The following is a 20,022-nucleotide window of genomic DNA, read 5'->3' as shown; positions in this document are numbered from 1 at the left end:
TAGAAAGTGGGGGAGAGGGAGAAGGAGGAGAAGAAGGAAAAAGAGAAGGAGAAGGGAGGAAGGAAGGAAGGAAGATAGAAAAGGATAAAGCACATACTCAGTGGTATGGTTTGAATGAGTGTCCCACAAGGCCTTTGTGTTAAAGGTTTGGTCCCTAAGAGAGCACTATTGGGAGGTGGTGGAAACCTTCAACCTCATGGGAAGACCTTAGGGCACTGGTTTTGTGCCCTCGGAAGGGGACTGTGGGGCTCCAATCTCTTCCTCTTTCCCTTTTCCTTCCTGGCTCATGAAGTGAGTAGTTTTTTTGTATCATACACTCTTGTTTGTTTGGTTTTGGTACATATACCCTTGTAATGATGTGCTGCTTTACCATAAGCCCCCAAACACCAGGCCACTCAGTCACGGACAGGAACCTTCAAAATTGTGAGCCAAAATGTCCTTTTACATTTACAAGTAAACTATCTCCAATATTTAACCACAGTACTGAGAAGTTCACAAAGATATCTAGTTTGACCTGTTTATTGTTGGTTTCTCTAAGTGCTTAAAATTCAGATATCCTGGGAGCACTGTGCTGTAGCTATACCTTCCTCCCCATCCTTTCCCCATAAAACCATCAAAGCCTGATGTTCTGCGGACTTCAGCTACTCTCCCAGTTCTGGCATCTTTTACCTCCTCCTGCAATTCCCTTATTGCTACCACTATAAATAAATGCGCTGCAGTTCCCAGGCAGACCTTTTCTCCCATCAGGAGGCAGGCTCCATCTGGCCTCAGCCTTTTGTATCTGTCTTTTCTTCATCCCCCACCTTCATCTTCCCTCCGTGGATCCTTCATCCACACAGGCCACAGTAGCTGGCACACAGACAGACCAGAGTATGAGGCAAGACATGAGGCAAGAGTACAGGACTGGAATATGAGACAAGTTGCATATTCTGGTGAGAGGATGCCTCAGGGTGTAAATGCATACGTTAGGAATGAAGTAGTTTGGAAATTCACCAGGTGTAAAACATGGGGCAATCAGGATTGCATGAGAGACATTTGTATCTCGTGGTACATTTGAAAGGTAAAGGATCTGATGTAAGGATTCCCAATTAGCAAAGGTTTTGAGTTTCTTTCAAGAATTGTGTCCTTGGGTCCAGGGATGAAGCTTAGTGGTGCTGCAACTGCCTGGCAAGCACAACAGCCTGAGTTTGATCCCTGGTTGGGGTGGGGCGGTATAGAGAAAGAGAGACATGTCTTTGGTTTTGTGATCCGAAAACTGAGGGACCAGAAAAACAAATCCCTATATACACCTTTTGCTTATGGACTCTAATCTGTGAGTGCTTTGATGATTGAGTCTCCATGGAGTCCACCCTTGAAGATCTGGCAAAACACAGTGTTCTTAGATTACAAGAGACAATTCAGGGCTGTGAGGCTTTGAATAAATCTTTGCTCAGTCCAGAGCCAACAGATCCTACTGAGGCTCCTGCTCCACCTGGGGAGCTTGCTGCCTCTTGTTAAGATGAATCTGGTGGGAAGATATTCAGTGGGGAGGGTGGTGGCAGGACCCTTGAGGAGTGTACTGCAACACTTTCATTGTAGGCCAAAAGTTAAACCCACAACTTTTTCTGCACTGCAGGCTTGTACTTTAGCTTCATGAGAACAAAGGAATTCCAACCTGCCATGTTGACGCAGCTTCCTCATTCCTTGCAAAGACTTCCTGATTCCTTGCAAAGGCTTCTTGTCCCCTCTTGTGTCTACAACTTGCATTGTGAGAGGCCACAGGCAGGGGAGACTTTAAAAATGCCTTCACCCACTGCTCTGCCTGCTCTAGCTGCCTCAGCTCCCCCTGAAGAGGGGAAAGCAAGATTCCTCAAAGGAATGTAAGATTCTCCCCTGGCCCTGCCTATTTGCATATCAACAACATGTTTGGCAGCCTATATTAATAAGAAATCCCATTAGGCTCTATCGTTTTCTACACAAATGTTGGAAAATGAAATGTAAGGGTTTAAACAATTAAAACAAAATGTAATGCTTAAGATCAGAGCTTAAAGACCAAATGCTAGGCTACTGCCCAGTGCCTGCAACAGTCTGCTTGCTCCATATTAAAATCAGCTGCAATGTCCTGCCAGGCAGGGGAAACAAGCAATACACACACACACACACACACACAAAATCAGATTATAAATTTTGGCTAACTGACAAATGTACCTTTCATCTCCAACTTAAAGTAATGTTTAATTGGTGTTTAGTTTCCAGATGTTTAATTGGTGCATTTAAAACATTTCCTCTACATTGCAAATTCTTAAATTGTAATTTTAGGATTACCTTGTGCTTTTCTTTATTTTCTGTTTTCAGATTTCTGATAATACCTATAACACATGATTATGCTACTGTTCTATTACTACACTGTTATAAAAGATTACACTTACAGGTATAAAACACTTTTATTCTTCTGATTCTAATTAAAAGAGATCTCTGTTAATTGACCTACAAAAGTTTGACAAGTCTTAGGTTACAATTATAAATAAAAAAATTATAAAAGGATGTTATAATTTAAATTGGCCAAATATATTTGAGGGCACTCTAGTTTCATAAATTGTGTTATGTTTGTTTGTTTGTCTGTCTAATTTACATCTATTTTGTTTAAGCTCAACAATTTTTCTCCTTTAAAATTTTTTCTCAAAAGATATTTGCCTATAATTTAAATTGGCTTATAGATAAATGTTATTAAAGTTAAAAGCATGCCTTCCCCCTGCCAGGTTGCTAGCTGATCAAAATGATGTCAAAGATTAATTTTGATTGTAATACATGTTGTTATTTACATTCAATAACAAAAATATTTTTATTGGTTACAAATAATTGTTACAATCTGGTTTTTACAGGTTATTTTAAGAAATCATCAAGCTAATTAAATGGAGACTTTTAGGTTTCGGGGAGATGCCTGAATGAGACTCCCATTGGTAAATAAAGAAGCAGCTGCCCAAAAAATATTTATTCTGGTCTTTGTTCATTAATGGGAGCCTCAATAATTTCCATAGACTTATGGGAAGACAAATCCCCAATAAACATTGCTTAAATATGTTATTATAACATGTTTGCATTGCTTAAATTCTAAATATGTTATTGTGATATGTTTATATTTGTCATCTCCAAAACATAAAATTTTCAGTGGAATAAACAAGGTGTTATTAATAAAATGCTTTTGGTACCAAGCTACATTGTAGGACATATGGTTTCATATGCTTGTAATAATTATGATTGCTACTTTTCTGGTGTACAAAATGTATTCATGTTTTCTGACTGTACAGGTCTTCCAACATATTGTTTATGGTAATAACCTTTTGATCCAGGTATTCATCCTTCTCTTTTGCTACAGCTACTTATGAAAACAAGTACATTTATAGGCCCATACATTTCCTTAGATGCCCTCCTATCAAAAGATAATAACTTAAGTAAGAGTTTCCTTTTTTATGTGTTTTTGGAGGGGAGTAAGTGCATTTAATTAACAATGGCTATTTTATACTAAGATATACACCTAAGTGTGTTACAAAGACATTGTCATAATGATTGTCATGCTAGAGTATTATGTGTGGCTCCTGATTTAAAGTTTTTGCTGTTAATACTTTACAGGAATTCAACTATTAGACTAATCATGGTTGATAAAAATAACAGTCCTCTAACTATATTTTAGATTCCAAAATGCTTGATATCCAAGTAAAATTATAATAGTTAAGTTCATTGCTTCTATTGTAGTGCTAATGTTATTGATTTTCTCATCTGGGTATTCAACCACTAAAGTCTAGAAACCAGCACTAGAAAGGTAAGTGGGCTAAGAAGACAGTCAACAAAGATCCAGGACATGAAGAAACATTTTCTATAAGATCCTATATTTTTGGTAAATCACTCATCTTCCTGAGCAGGGAGATCATTGGACACCAAAGAAACAACTGCAATGTGCCAAATCCCAATGGGAAAATCCCAATTCCCAATGGGAAAAAATCTCTATTAGTGAAAGGTCTACAAGTTGACAAATTATATTCACTATTTTAGTTCCCTAAAAACAGTTTCTAAACATAGCTCTTTCCCAAAACCACCTTTTTATTTTAGTGCTTCTCCTTTGACTATACATGCTTAACTTTCTTCCAAATTTTTGTTTATTCTTGCCCATAGGCTGTCAAACTCAAAGTGATCATACAGACAGTATCAACAACAAATGTGCTAAACATTTTTTTAATCAAAATCCACTAGCTCAAACTTATAAAGATAATTTATAACTACTAAATTACCACATTATTTTTATTTCCGGCCTGTGAAATTAGCTCCCAGAAGGGGTCCCTAACTGCAGTCTTCCCTACATCAACCATTCTCAGCTCAAAGCAGTTAGATGAAAACTGCTTCCCTTCTCCCCTAACCAGAGTTGAGGATAACCGTATAGCTACATCTTCAAGTTCAATTAGATTTTGTCACTTTCTCTTGTTGCCTTCATTTAAAAATTTTTAAAATCCACTTATGGAAAGTAAATATTCTTCATCAAAACTACATTGATACTAAATATACAGGCATGTCCTAGACAAAAATGTTGTCAAAGGATGTCATAACTAAAAGGTAAAATGGCTCACTGCAATTAATAACACAGGGGCTATAGTATGCTTGTGTTCTAACAGAAGACAAATTCAGACCCACCTTCAGCTCATCCCCGTCCTTGGGAAACTCTTACTTTGGTATTTTTACCAATCAGTCTGATGTCTCAGGGGGCCATTCTGATGCTCATATCTCTCCTATATCTACCACCTATAATTACACCAGGAGAGCAGTGGGCTTCCCTCTCTGTCTCATCCCATCTTCCCTTTGTCTCTCACTTCAAGTAATTGAAAAGGCAGCCATTGTACATAATGTATCAGGCACTGATGGAGGTGAGTTAGTGCTAATTAATAGTTTCAATCTTACCTCAACATATAATACTCAAAACCTTTTATGCCCTTTCTCCTCTTGCCACAATATCACTCATTATTTTCCTCAAAGTATGCTTTTTGGGAAGACTGTTGCACTCATGAAGTAAATGAAATGACTATACAAAATATAACTTTCCAGGATTGGCCCCATACAAAGTACAATACTATCGGCCACCTTCCATCATCAGTACTACATATATCATCAAAACACTTCCAAAGAGGGCCAGGGATTTAGCTCAGTGGTCCTGCCACCTGCCTTGCAAGGGCAAGGTCCCAAGTTCGAACCCCGGTACCAAACAAAACAAAACAAAACAAAAAAACTTCCAAAGAGATCTTTAGCGATTGGCTGCCAGTTTACAAGTGACCACTCTTTCTAGTCATAGCATAAAGGACAGAAGTCACACAGGGGCCAGTAAGATTTGGGCACACACTTGTGTTCAAAACGCTTATGTGTTTCTAGTTGGCCAGGTCAATATTATTACTTCAGGAGAGTTTTTTAATGTCAGTTGCCAAAATTGTAATCTCACTGCCTGCCTTACTAACATTAATAAGGATAAGGACCTAAAATGTACCAATAAATTTAATGGAAAAACAAAACAAAAAAATAATAAGGATAAAGATGTGCTAATATTATATAGGTCATCTTTTGTCATGATACCTGCTAATGTTCCTGGCCCTTGCTATAATGACCATGGATTGCAAGTACTGGAAGAGATACACGGACAGCTCATTCACCCCTGTCGATGGTAGGACTCAGTATATCATCCTGGGACTTACATCTCCAGGGACTCTGCTTGCCACTGCTGTGGCTGTATCTGTGGCCTTAGCACAAATTGTACAGAATGAAGTTTGTCAATCATTTAGCAAAAAAATACCTTTTACGCCCTTGAGACCAGGAAGATGTTGACATTAGATTGGAAGCACAGGTTAATGCCTTAGAAGCTGCAGTGCTAGAGATTGGTAATCAAGTTGAAGCCCTACAGTACTGTCAAGGATTGCAGTGCCAGGCTGAATACCTTCACATTTGTTACCGTTCTTCCTTGCAATGAGTCACAGTGGGACGGGAAAGAGGTTACCATGCATGTAATGGGTATCTTTCACCACATAAATCTCAGCTTTGATCTCCAAAAGCCTCATCAACAGATCATGTCCATTCAGCGTGCTAGTTTCCTCACCCCTGAAGATGTGACAAAATCAGTTCTTGATTCATTAAATGGATTCAGTCCTTTCAGCCTGGCCGAACATAGCATTGCTATGATCCTGGGAATGCTGATTTTCCTACTGCTACGAATGATTTGTTTTCTAGTTCTCTGCAGTCATCCTAGGACAACTTACCAAGCTTGCATTGAGACAACATCACAAGCTGCAGCTATAAAAGAACAGGGGGAGATGCTGGGAGCACTGTGCTGTTCCCGTGCCTTTCTCCCTGTCCACTCCCCATAAAACCGTCAAAGCGTGACGTTCTGTGAACTTCAGCTACTCTCCTGGTTCCAGTTGCACACTGGAGCCTTTTACCTCCCCCTGCACTTCCCTTAGCACTATCACTATAAATAAACACACTGCACTTTCCGTGCAGACCTTTTCTCCCATGAGGAGGAAGGCTCCTCCTGGCCTCAGATTTTTGTATCTGTCTTTTCTTCATCTCCCACCATTCTCCCTCTGTGGACCCTTCAGCCACGCAGGCTATCGCACAGATACAGAGGAATTTACTATAATAATTCAGCTACTGATTCACCATGAAGAATAATTTGTCCCTCTCTGAATTTCTCACTCTTGTCCTCTTCCTCCTCCATTCCTTTTACCCTTGATCACTGGTAAAACCGAATTGAAAAAAATAAAAGAAAAATTTGGCTAGATTGTAAAAAGCTACTTGCCCAAATTCAAAGTAACTATAGTGATAATTTGTATCTTAACTAATATGTAACATTTTTTTCTGGCCTCATTAATATTTGCTATGAATCTTCTAACTTTTCAGATTTTTTTTCTTTTTCAAAAAAGATATATTGGTTGGCATTTAGTGGGGCACAGACAAGTATACATTCAGCTTTGCATGAAATTATACAGGAAATTACAAGTTTCTTAAGTACCTCCCAATAGGTGCAAAGACACAAGATGTATCTTACTTATGAAGTTAAGTTGGTCTTACAAAAAGAAACTAATTGTTATCCTACATACACAGATTTCCCATCCTTCCTATGCTACAGTTTCCAAAAGAACTCTAAAGCTCCTGGGAGAACATTAAAATTTCATATTCCCACTGACCCCAATGTCAAAGCTAGCTGAAAAACTGAACTACTGTTTCTTTCAAGGTTTTAAAATAACCCCTTTTTTTGCTCCTACTTCACTGTCCTTCCTTTGCCTTATGTTACATTTAATCTTCAAATGTCCAGCAAGACAATAACCAGAGAGTCTCACCTGCTCAAATAGGTGGTGTCTTGGGACAACTTTTTCGCCAGTACAACCGCGTCTAGTTCTAACTGTGCAATTCCCACATCATGGCTCTCAGCACCTTCCTCTTCCATCTTTGGGAGAGTTTGATGGTCAGTAAAGTCAGGAATCATTATAATCAGCAAATTTACCAACCACTGGGTCATAGATATATGCAACTCATCCATCTGTTAAAAAATGAATATAGTTACAAACAACCCATTTAAAGTACATCAGTGAGATAATAGCAGATTTAAAAGTAGAAACAATCATACCTGTGTCAAACTTTCAACAACCCTATAATTTAAAAAATCAAGTAATCAAGGCTTATATTTACAACCTTATTTTTCTTTACTTACAACCCTACTTTAAGCTACTCTTTTTTAGCGTGGTGAAGGGTATGAACTTATCATAGCTGCAGTTCCCAAACTATGAACCAAAACATTCTAGCACTCTGAAGAGAACTCACAAGGATGCCATGGTATTTAAAATGACAAAAATAGTGAGATGTGGCATCTGCTGGACACAGCATGAACTTAAAACATAGTTTCAACATCAGATGCACTGTGTCACTTTTGATGCCATGGAATCTTTTTGAAGATTGTTTGGTTGGTTGGATAAAAACAAATACTATGTGAAAATCCATTTGGAACAGGAAAGATAGCAATGTCTAATCTGATTCCAAGATTAGAGAAGTTAGATAGTGCCCAACAAGCATATGCATTCCATTAGAATTCGGATTACTTGTTAGGACATCAAGTATTTAGTAAGGTTTTGGAACCTACCTACTTAATAAACTTAATTGTGAGATATTTCTTTTGGCTTCGGAGTATGAAAATACTGAAACCCAGTAGGTACAGTGAACATTTTGAGAGCCTCTGCATTACAGTGTTTGCTCAGGCTAGGGTCCAGAAATATAATATAGAAGACTTTATAAGATGCAGACACTGATGCAACATACTCTTTCTCTATTTAGTGAATTTCTAAATATTCCTTTAGGATTTAAATATCATTTGCTTGAGAAGACTTTAATTTCTACTGGCTGTAATTCGTTCCTTTTCCCCACACTTCTACAGTACTGTAATCATCTATATACATGAATCTACACATCTATAACCTCAATTAAAGTGTCTCTTTAAGGCATGAGTTATCATTAAGTGTTTTTCCTTTAGAAGTTCGTTCCAATTTTACTAATTGTTTCAGGGATGGACAAGTGACTTCAATATTTAGCCAGTTCTTACCTGCTATTTTAAAAAAAATTACACTTAATTTTTTCCTTCAAAATATACATGAAAAGTGGGATTAGAGGCTGGTGGTAGAAAACTTCCTTAGCATATACAAGGTCCTTGGGCTCAATATCCAGGACCAAACAAACACACACTACCTGTACCTATATATATATATCTATGTATATCTCTATATATTTATATCCACATATATCTATATATACATTTATACTTATATCTACATATCTGATTTTTAAAAAAGGCTTAGAGATCACCATTTAAGATAGTGAGGGAACACAGATTAAATGCAGTAAGGTGGCAAGGGAAAAGCAACATGGTAGAAAAATGGATTGGAAAAGAAAATGGCTGATGGTTTAAAAAAATAAGGGTAGCTGGGTATGGTGGCGCATGCTTGTAATCCCAGCACCATAGGAGGCTGATGCATGAGGATCGCTGTGAGTTCAAGATCAGCCTGGGAAACAGTGAGTTCCAGGTCAGTCTCAACTACATAGGGAGACCCTGTCTAAAAAAAAAAAAAAAAAAAAAAAAAAAAGGCAAACTTTTTCATTTCTAAATACCTATACCAGTTACTATCAATGTATATAACTCTTCAAGAAATTCAATCTTTCAAGTTTTCTATACACACTAATTATGCTACAATAATGCAGTGTTAAAACAGAAGTGCATGAAAGGTATATAAGGTCATTCTAAGTATCCTATATTATAAAAATTGAGCTCTAAGCATAAAAAATATAAATATATAAGTCCTTGGAGAAATCTCTAATCATAAAAAATATAAATATATAAGTCCTTGAAGATCAATCTCTAAAGGTAAACTCAGTATTTTGCAAAAAAAAAAAAAAAACTTTAATATAGCAATACCATAAGATATCCACAGTTAGAATATCTTCCTAACTTCATTCAACCAATATTTATTGAGTCCCACTATGTGACAGGCACTCTACTGTCCTTTTGCTTTTTCATCTTGGTTGTCTCCCAAGTATTAGGATTTCTCCCGAGCCTGAATATCCATTAGAGATATACTTTCATATTTAACATTTTGCTCCTCAATTCTTGGTATCTTCAGTTTTAACATATAAAAATAAAACTGTAATAACAATATTTTACCAGTAATATTCCCATAAAACATATTTCTGCCTTTCAAATTCCCAATTTAAGCAACATTAAAATGAATTTAAATCATTTTATAAATTTAGTAAAATTAAATATTTTCACTATTGTAAAACATTTCTATGTAAATTTAGATTCTAAAGAATATTAGCAAATGTAGTAAATGAAGACATTTTTTGGAAATTATTATTATTATTATTATTATTATTCTTTTATGTACTGGTTAAGAAGTTCACAGGTTCACTCTCCATTACTGCTGAAAAATTTTTATTTGTTCTAGTAATTACAGAACAGTAGTACAGTAGTACAGTAGTAGGCATCTCTTTCATCCTAACATGTTCAGTCAGGTGCTAAAAGATGGCAGAAACATAATTTTACATAAATACTTAAAATAATCATATCCTAGATTAATGTCATTGAGAAAAAATATTCAGTATACTTAGTAAAGGAAAAAGACAAACCAGAGGCAACAACTGTCTGCATTTTAGAATGCAGAGAAAAATCACTGAATAATTATGTAAGTTTCTATTTTTCTCTCTCAACCTCCTGTTTCAACTGGACAATTAGGGCCTGGTTTTACCTTGAAAACCACCAACTAAGGCAAAAATATAACCTCACCAAAAAATATAACCTCATGAAGCCTTGAAAGTACATACATGGCGCTGAAGTTCTGTGCGGCTGTTGTTAATTTCATTGCCTATGTTCAAAAGCCACTGTTGAATCATGTTAAATATATGTCCTTGGAGTACCCTAAAGGAAAAAATCAGTGCAAATAAAGATAAGTAACTTAGAATACACAAGTAACTGTCAGCTAAAGGAAACAGTTTTATCTGACTGGGCACAATAAATGTTTGAGACTTTGGGAAAAGCTTGATTAAAGCCTTGAACTATCTGGTATGATGACCTAGTCACGGACACAGTGCTCCTAACCCCTATGCAGATACCAATTGGCGTGACATACTTTAGACAATGTAGATCTTACTTTTACTACTACCTTTCTACTGTAAAAATGTACACCCTCTGTGTCCATTCACAGGCCAGTAAGGTATTCTCACTTAACAAGAATGAATTTTTAAATTGTCTTATGGTATGCCAGGTGTGGTGGCACATGCCTGTAATCCCAGCACTCGGGAGTCTGAGGCAGGAGGATCGCTGTGAGTTCAAGACCAACCTGGACTACATAGTGAGTTCTAGGTTAATCTCAACTACATAGTGAGACCCTGTCTCAAAAATAAATAAACAAACAAACAAACAAATAAATAAATAAATTGTCTTACAGTATGTGAGGAACAAGGTTGGCTCACTTCTCAGGGAGACTAGTAAAAAGCTTTTTTAAAATAAACTATTTAAAGCCCTGAAAATGATTAGAAAGAAAAAGATGGAAAAAATATTCAAAGAAGTGATGATTTTTCAACCCCAAATATATTGAAAAACAAGAATTAACACTTCAGAAATCCTGGCAATCTCCAAGCAAGCAGGATAAATACAAAGATATCCACAAATAAATACATAAGAGTAAAAATGCTAGACATTTCCAGGATGAAGATGCTAAGTCATAAAACAAATCTCAATTAATTTAAAGGCCAAAACAATATGAAATATATACCCATACCACAGTGGAGTTAAATTACAAATCAGCAACTGGAAAAAGTTGGAAAACTCACAAATATGTGAAAATTAAGCAATTAGCAATGAAATAATAAGTGGGTCAATGATGCTTATCTCAAAAGTGAAATCACAAAACATCTTGAGATAAGTAAAAATTATACAGTATACCAAAACATGTAGGATGCAACTAAAGTAACCCTGGAGAGACATTTATAGAAAGAGGAAAGCCAGTCATGGTGGTGCATGCTGGTGTAATCTCAGCAGTGTGGAGGCCAAGGAAGGAGGACTGCAAGTTCAAGACCAGTCTGGGCTTCACAGCAGTTTCAAGACCAGCCTGGACTATGTAACAAGATCCTGTCTCAAAAACCAAAAAGAAAGAGAAAGGTGAGGAGAAAGAGGAAGAGAAGGATGAGAAGGAGGGAGAGGAAGAAGAAGAGGAAAAGAAAGAAGAGGAGAAAGAAGAAGAGAAGGAAAGGGAGAAAGAAGGAATAAAGAGGAGGAGAAAGAAGGGAAGGAAAGGAGGAGGGAGAGAAGGATAAAGTGGAAGAGGAGAAGAAAGATCTATAACCTAACAGGTATGGAAAACAGAAAAATAAATCTAAAGAAACAAAAAATAAATTATAATGACTACAGGGAAAGTAATACCACAGAGACAAGAAAAATACTACAGAAAATAAATAATACTTTTCTCATATTTATTCCTTTCCCTTCTTTCCCTTCTCCCACCCTTCCCATTTTCCCTTACCCTCGTACTTATTTTTTTTTTTTTGTACCAGGGGTCGAACTCAGGACCTTGAGCTTGTGAGACAGGTGTAATGCCATTAAGGTAAATCCCAGAAAAAATGGAAACAAAGTCTTTGTAAATTGGGAGGGGTGGAGGAGTTGAAAGGAGGAATGAGGAAAAAATAAGAATCAAGATATATTATGTAAAGGTACAATTCCCAATAATGACTGTCAGCATATTATATACCTAAAATGTACCAGTAAGATTAATGAATGAAAAAAAGAATTTATAATTCCAAAGGTAACCACAGGGAGCATTGGCACTTGTACTGCTGTGGTCTGTGAAACCTCAGGTGGAAAATTATTTCAAATTTCAACCACTTCAAAACATGGCATGTAGAAGGATGTACCTTCAAGACAGACTCCCCAGGACCTACTTCTAAGAGAGTCTTATATAAACAAATAATCAGTTAAAAATTACAATAGAAATTTAAAAAAAATAAAAGAAATATGCCTCAGAAAATCAAAAATTGTTCTTTGAAAAGATTAGCAAACATTTAGCTAGAGTATGAAAAACAGAGATAAGGCTCAAATTACTAGATTCAGAAACCAAAGAGAGGACACTAGTAACATCTTCCAGGCAAAAAAAAGGATCATAAGGGAATACTATTATGGCTTGGATAAGGTTTGAGTGTATCTCCACAAGATTAATGCATTGGAAGCTTGTTCTACAATTTGGGGATGTTAATAACTAGTGGAAGCTGGGTGTGGTGCATGCCTGTAATCCCAGCACTCAGGAGGCTGAGGCGGGAGAAACACTGTGAGTTTGATACCAGCCTGGGCTACATAGTGAGTTCCAGGTCAGTCTCAACTACATAGTGAGACCCTGTCTCAAAACAAAACAAAACAAAAAAACAAGTAGGGACAGTGAGAAGGATAGGGAAAGGGGAATAAGGGAAAAGGAAAAAAATATGAGAAAAATGTAAAAATGGAATTAAAGTGTTTGAAGGTGGGGAGGGGAGGAGGGCGTGAAGGGAGGGTGGGGACAAGGGGAAAAAATGAGAACCAAGACCTGGCATGTAAAGCCACAAAATCCCAGTAATGAATGTAACTGTACTGTCTACCTAGAATGTACCAATAAATTCAATTAAAAAAAAAAAACCCAAAACCTCCCACTATGATGCCATCAGCCACGTTGTGATTCAGCTAAGGGTGCCCTCGACGGAAGCTGAAACAATAAGGCTGCTTGATGTTGAACTTTCAGTCTCTAAAACTATGAGTTAAATAAACCTCTTTTCTGTATCAAGAACCTAGTATTGGGTGTTTTGTTATGGCATCTGAAAAATGAGCTAATTCAAATACTATAAATAATTTTGTCAATAACTTAGATAACTTACACAAAATTGTTGAATTCCTAGAAAGACACAAAAAATGAAAACTGACTTAAAAAGAAATAGACAATATAAATAAGACTTATAAAAATGATTCCATCACTACAAACTTATCCACAAAAGTCTTTGCTGAGTCTTACCAAAAGGCCAACAATGAATCAACACCAAGTTTCACAAAGTCTTCCAAAAAATATAGGAGGAAGAAAACTTAACAACTCTTTCCCAAGGCTAGTATTACCCTGATACAACACCAAAGATGTCACGGATAAAGCAGACCAATGTCTCTAGGACATGGATACAAAATCTTCAAAAACATACTAGCAAACAGAATTGAGCAACCTACAAACTTACCGTGACAAAGTGAGACTCATCTTAGGAAAGTAAGGTTAATTTAACAAACAATTTAAACAAGCTTGTTTTAAAACAACCAATGTAATACATCAAGTGAACAGAATAAAAAACAAAAATCACATGACTGTCTCTAGATCAGAAAACCTGACAAACTCCAACAACACTTTACAAAAGCATTCAACAAACAAAAAATAGAACAAAACTTTCTAAATCTGATAAAGGACATCTATGAAAAATCCACGGCTAATATCATACTTAACTGTGAAAGCCTTCTTGCTTTTTCCCTAAGAATGGACAGAAGACAAATACATTTATTTTTGCATCTTCCATTTAACAATACATTGATAATATGGCTATGGCAGTTAGGCAAGAGAAAGAAATAAATGGCAAAAATAATTACTTTTCACAGACCACATGACTTTAGGTATAGAAAAATACGAAAGATTCCACTATAATGTTAGTGTAATTAACAAAAGAATTCAGCAAGGTTGTGGGACACAAGATTGATTTACAAAAACCAAATGTATTCCTATGTACATGGAATAAACAATCTAAAATAAAATTTAGAAAACAATTTAGAGTAATATAAAAAATAAATGACAACAAATTTAACAAATGAAATTTACAATTTTTACTCAGACCACAAAAATTAAAGAAACTCCAAATAGTTGTTTAAAATTCTATGTTCATTTGTCAGAAGATTTTACATTTTTAAATGACAATATTCCTGTTCTTATGTGCAGATCCAACAAAATCTTTTTCAGGCTACTTGACATATTCATAAAACTGATAATATTTATTTAAAAATTCTTTTGGACTTGAAAGGTACACAGAATAGATAATAGAGCTGGGTGTGGAGGTATATGCCTATAATACTAGCACTTGGAATGCTGAGGCAGGAGAATCACTGCAAATTTGAGGCTACCCTGGGCTACATAGTGAGTTCAAGGCCAGCCTGAATTACAAAGTGAGACTCTGTTTTAAACCAACCAACCAACCAACAAATAAACAAATAGCTAAAGCAATCCTGAAATAGAAGACTCAACTAGGAAAACACATCTTTCAATTTTAAGGCTTAACACTATGTGGGCCAGGGATTTAGCTCAGCGCACCATGCCTGCCTTGCAAGTGCCAGGTCCTGAGTTCGATCGTGGTACAAAAACAACAACAACAACAAAAACTTAACACTATGTAATAGTAATTAAGACAGTGTATTACTAGTGAGAAGGTAAACATATAAATCAACTGGACAGAATTAATAGTATAGAAATAAATTCATGCCTATGGCCAACTGATTTTCATCAAAGTGCCATATTATTAAATGGAGGAATAATAGTCTATTCAATAAACTCTGCTAGAACAATTGAGTATTATAAGGAAAATAAAGAAATGGGGCTGGGCGTGATGGTGCATGCCTATAATCCCAACACTCAGGAGGCTGAGGCAGGAGGATCGCTTTGAGTTCAAGACCAGCCTGGGCTACATAGTGAGTTCCAGGTCAGTCTCAACTACATAGTGAGACCCTGTCTCAAAAAAAAAAAAAAAAAAGAGAGAGATCAGATGCCGACCTCCCACCATATGGATCAGACCTTAATGTAACATTAAATTCTATAAAACTTGTAGGAGAAAACAAGAATAAATTTTCACAATGCATTTGGTAAAGAATTCTTAGATGTGATCTCAAAAGCACAAGAAAGAAGGAGGACAGAAGAGAGGAAAGGAAAAAAGAAAAGAGACTTCAAAACTAACAATTTCTTGCTTCTAAAGGACGTCATTAAGAAAGTGAAAAGACAACCATTGAATGGGAGAAAAATACAGGAACCTGTATTCAGAACACATAACTCTTTTTTACAACTTAGTAATAAACAGACAATTCACTTTAACATAAGGTCAAAGAATCTAAATAGATATTTCTCCCAAAGAAAATATACAAATTGCCAGGGCTGGGGATTTAGCACGATGGCGCCACGCCTGCCTTGCAATCACAAGGTTCTGAGTTCAATCCTTGGAACAGGGGGTGGGTAGTATATATATATAAAAATGCCAATAAGCTCATGAAACAATACTTTACATCATTAATCATGAGAAAAATATAAATCAAAACCACAGTAAGATACTACCTCATGGCACTAGTAAAGCAATAACCAAAGAATCAGTAAAAGTATTGGCAGATATATGAAGTTAGAACCTTCATATGTATCTCAACATGAGCAAACATAAAATGGTGCAAGTAAATTTTCCAAAATCACTTTGAAAAACAGTCTAGAAGTCTCTAAAATTGTTAAAGCTAAAACTGTCATACGATCCAGTAATTCCACTATAAAGTGTATCTGTGAAGAAATGAAAGCACATGTCTGTCTGCAAAAAAAACCCAAATTTGTATATAAATGTGTATAGCAACATTGCTCATCAAATCAAAATGATAAAAAACTTCAAACAATAAAATGTAGAGCCTTATATGGAATATCATTCAGTGATAAAAATGAAAGAAATACTGAAATATGCCACAATATGGGTGAAACCTGACACATACTAAGTGAAAGAAATTAGTCACTTAAGACCAGAGTATATGATTCTTTTCATATGAAATGTCCATAGTAAGGAAACTAACAGAGATAGAATATTAATGGTTTCTTGGGACTGTGGTGGGGTGATGGGAGACAATGAAGGATAGACAAGTGGTCTGGCTGTGGTTTGGATGTGCTCTGTCCTTGCAGTGCTCATGTGTTAGGAGTTTGGTCCTCAGTATGGTGACAGTGAGGTCATAGAACCTTTAAGAGTTAGGGCTAGTAGAAGACAATTAGTTCCCTTGGGGAGCTGCCATCAGTACTTCTTGTGGGATCCTCATTAGTTCCTGTGAAAATGAATTGTTACAAATGACAATAGATTAAAAATTCCATTAAAAATGGTAGAGTAGATTCTATCCCCAGTTTAAAAAAAGTGGGGGATCAGGGATTTAGCTCAGTGGCACCACGACTGCCTCTCAAGCACAAAGTCCTGAGAGTTCAATCGCTGGTACCAAAAACAAAAAACAAAAAACAAAAAACAAAAAAACAGTAAAGACTGGCATCAAAATACAGCCTCTCTGGGAGGACGTCTGGAAAAAAACAACTTGGTGAAGTGAAAAAAAGAATTATCTCTCCAGGAATTGGGAGGCAGTTGACGGAAAACTTAAAGCTACAGAGAAACTGGACAAATGGAGCACAGTGGATCAGAGCAAAGAATAGAAGTCTGGAAAGCTTTTCCCAGCTCCTAGAGAAGGGGTATTTTCTCTGCTGACACAATGTAAGCCCAGAGATGGTCAAAAGCCCCAGGGAGAAATAACAAACTGGGCCAGTCTCATTAGACCCAAGAAAAGTCCATGGCTATTATAAACTGCAAAAACAGTGTGGGGTTTTACTCTGAAAGTGGCTCCTTCCCCACGGTGAGCTAAAGGTGGCTAAAGGTGGAGAAGAGAGCCAGTGCAATGCCCAGGATATTTGAGAATGTTTAATCAGGAGCTGTTTTAGTAAAGAGTTAATTGTTTAAGACTGAACTACACATGGGGCGGGGGGAAGGCTGAACTGCACAACAATTACAGAACAACTCTTTTTCAGGACTTCTGGTGTCAGTGATGGACAGAGAAGTCACAGAGGGTACAGGCTAGACACAGATACCCCTGAGAAGTTTAAGGATGGGAAGCACACAGGGCTCTGTCCTCTGCAGTGAGAGACTGGGTCTGAAAATGCAGGCATTAAATCCAGTAGTCTATTTGAACCCTCCCCCAACAGCCAACATCCAGCACAGAACTCAGTAGTCTATTTGCTTTCCCCATCTATCTATAACTCTCAATGTGAATAGTGTCAATTCACATCAAAAGACACAAATTGGCAGACTGGATCAAGAAACAAAACCCAATGTTACACTGTACACAAGTCCAAAAAAAATCCATAGATTAAAAATCAAAGGACAGAAACAATATTCCATACAATGGGAGCCCCAAAACAAGCAGGAATAGCTACTTTCAGATAAAGTGGATCTCAAGTCAAAACTGATCAGAGGAGGCAAAGATTACCATATGTTAGTTAAGGATATAATTCAACAGAAAGAGATAATATATACCAAACAGTGGCATGCCCACTTCATAAAACAAACACTACTGGAAATAAAGATCAGCTAGACATCAACACAATTATAGAGGGGGACCTTAGTACCCCACTATCACAAATAGATCAAATAGACAAAAAAATCAACAAAGAAATAGCACAGGTGAACCGCATTTTGAACACAATGACATGATAGTCATCTATAGAGTGTTCCACCCAACCACAACAAAATAAAGTCTTCACAGCAGCACAAGGAATTTTCTCCAGAATAGACCACTCATTAGCCAAGAAAGCATGCTTAAATAAATAATAAAGAATGAAGTTATCCCATGCACATTAGCAGATCACAGGGCAATGGAACTAGAAATCAATGGCAAAAGAAATCACAGACATTTTGCAAACATGGAAATTAAACAATACACTCTTGAATAACCATGGGTCACAGAAGAAATTCATGCCTAGAATTAAACAACAATGCCATTACAATATGACAAAACCTATGAAATACAATGAAAGCAGTCCTAAGAGGGAAGTTTATAGCTGCAAATGCCCTATATCAGAAAAATATAGCCAGCACAAATTAATAACATAAAGATGCATCTCAAAATTCTAGAAAAACTAGAGCAATGCAAATCCAAAACATAAAAGAAAAGAATTATAAATATCAGAGCAGAAATTAAATTGAGACTAGAAAATACAAAGACTCAATGAATCAGAGTTGGTCCCTTGAAAGAATAAACAAAATAGACAACCCCCCTAGTCAATTTTACAATGAAAAGAAAGATACATATTAAGGTATTTAGAAAGAAAAAGAGAAATCACAATGGACACTGCCAGAATGCAGATAATGACTAGTAACTACCTTGAAAATCTGTACTCCAATGACTTGGAGAATCCCTAGGAAATGGACAGATCCCTACATTATATGAATTCCTAAACAGATCCAAGAACATATAAAAATCATATATAATCAAGTAATCCAGTGGAGTTGAAGTAGTAATAAAAAATCTAATCAAGGTTGGGGATTTAGCTCAATGGTGCTGCTGCCTGCCTTGTAAGCACAAAGTCCCATGTTCAATCCCCAGTACCAAAAATAAAGAAATAAAATCTAATCAACTAAGAAAAGTTCAGGATCCAACAGATTCACTGTTGAAGTCTACAAGTATTTCAGGGAAGATCTAATACCAATATTCCTCAAATTCTTTAATGCAACTGAAAGGGAAAATGTGCTCCCAAAGTCATTTCTGGAAGCTGGCATTACCCTGCTTGCAAAACCAGATAAGAAACCAACTAAAAAGCGGAACTATAGGTCGATCTCTTAAGGAACATAAAAAGATGCAAAAATCCTCATCAAGACACTGGCAAACAGAATGCAACAAATCATCACAAAATATCATACATCATGACCAAGAAAGAGCCTCATCTCAGGTATTTAGGGATGGTCAATAAACGTAATACATCACATAAACAGAAGCAAGGACAAAAATCACATGATCATCTCAATAGATGCAGAAAAGCCTTCAACAAAATCCAACATTCATTCATGAGAAATATCCTGAAGAACATAGGTGTAGAAAGGCCTTATATTAATCTGATAAATTCCCTTAATGACAAACCTGCTTCCAACATCATATTAAAGGGAGAAAGGCTGAATGCTTTTTCTCTAAAATCAGGAACAGGAAAAGGATGTTCACTATCACAGTCCTGCTCAATATAATATTCAAAACAGAGTGAGCAGGCCTGTCTGCGATCACCCGGCGGCGTGCGCGCGAGCTCCCGGCCTGCGCGGGAGCCCCCGGCCTGAGTGACAACAGACCAGGAAGGCTCCAAAGACCCCAGAGGGAGTTTTTTTCAGCTGCCTGCCTGCCTGCCTGTCTGCGATCACCCGGCGGCGTGCGCGCGAGCTCCCGGCCTGCGCGACAACAGACCAGGAAGGAAGGCGCCCTTGAAACACCCACACGACACCCCCACCCCGTTCTCAAAACTCCTGATTGGGCCAGTCCTTAGACCAACTCTGCAGAGGCATAGGTTCCCATGAAGGGTAGTTTTCTGAGCTCCCAACTTTGAACATCTTTAAAGAAAGGGCAGGGAAACCTGTAATTGAACTGAGTGGAGTTCAACCCTGAGGGTAAGTAAACTAAAGTTAGGC

The 20,022-nt window shown here is 36.9% G+C and overlaps 1 protein-coding gene across 8 annotated transcripts in view; it reads right to left on the bottom strand.

Moving 5' to 3' along the window:
* Axdnd1 (axonemal dynein light chain domain containing 1) overlaps nucleotides 1-20,022 on the bottom strand; it is a 193,402-nt gene that overhangs the window by 24,386 nt on the left and 148,994 nt on the right. For all 8 annotated transcript variants that reach the window (XM_010630238.2, XM_010630237.2, XM_010630244.2 and 5 more), the window contains 2 exons: nucleotides 10,372-10,465; nucleotides 7,347-7,546 (listed from right to left, as the gene is read on the bottom strand). In XM_010630238.2, coding sequence (XP_010628540.1) covers nucleotides 7,347-7,546; nucleotides 10,372-10,465 — 294 coding nt within the window. The remainder of the gene's footprint in view (nucleotides 1-7,346; nucleotides 7,547-10,371; nucleotides 10,466-20,022) is intronic.

This window comes from Fukomys damarensis, unplaced genomic scaffold (genome assembly GCF_012274545.1).
Source record: "Fukomys damarensis isolate Sample0158 unplaced genomic scaffold, DMR_v1.0_HiC HiC_scaffold_11, whole genome shotgun sequence".
Classification (NCBI taxonomy): domain Eukaryota; kingdom Metazoa; phylum Chordata; class Mammalia; order Rodentia; family Bathyergidae; genus Fukomys; species Fukomys damarensis.
Note: the sequence above shows the minus strand (reverse complement) of the source record. Positions and strands in the feature narration are given on the sequence as shown.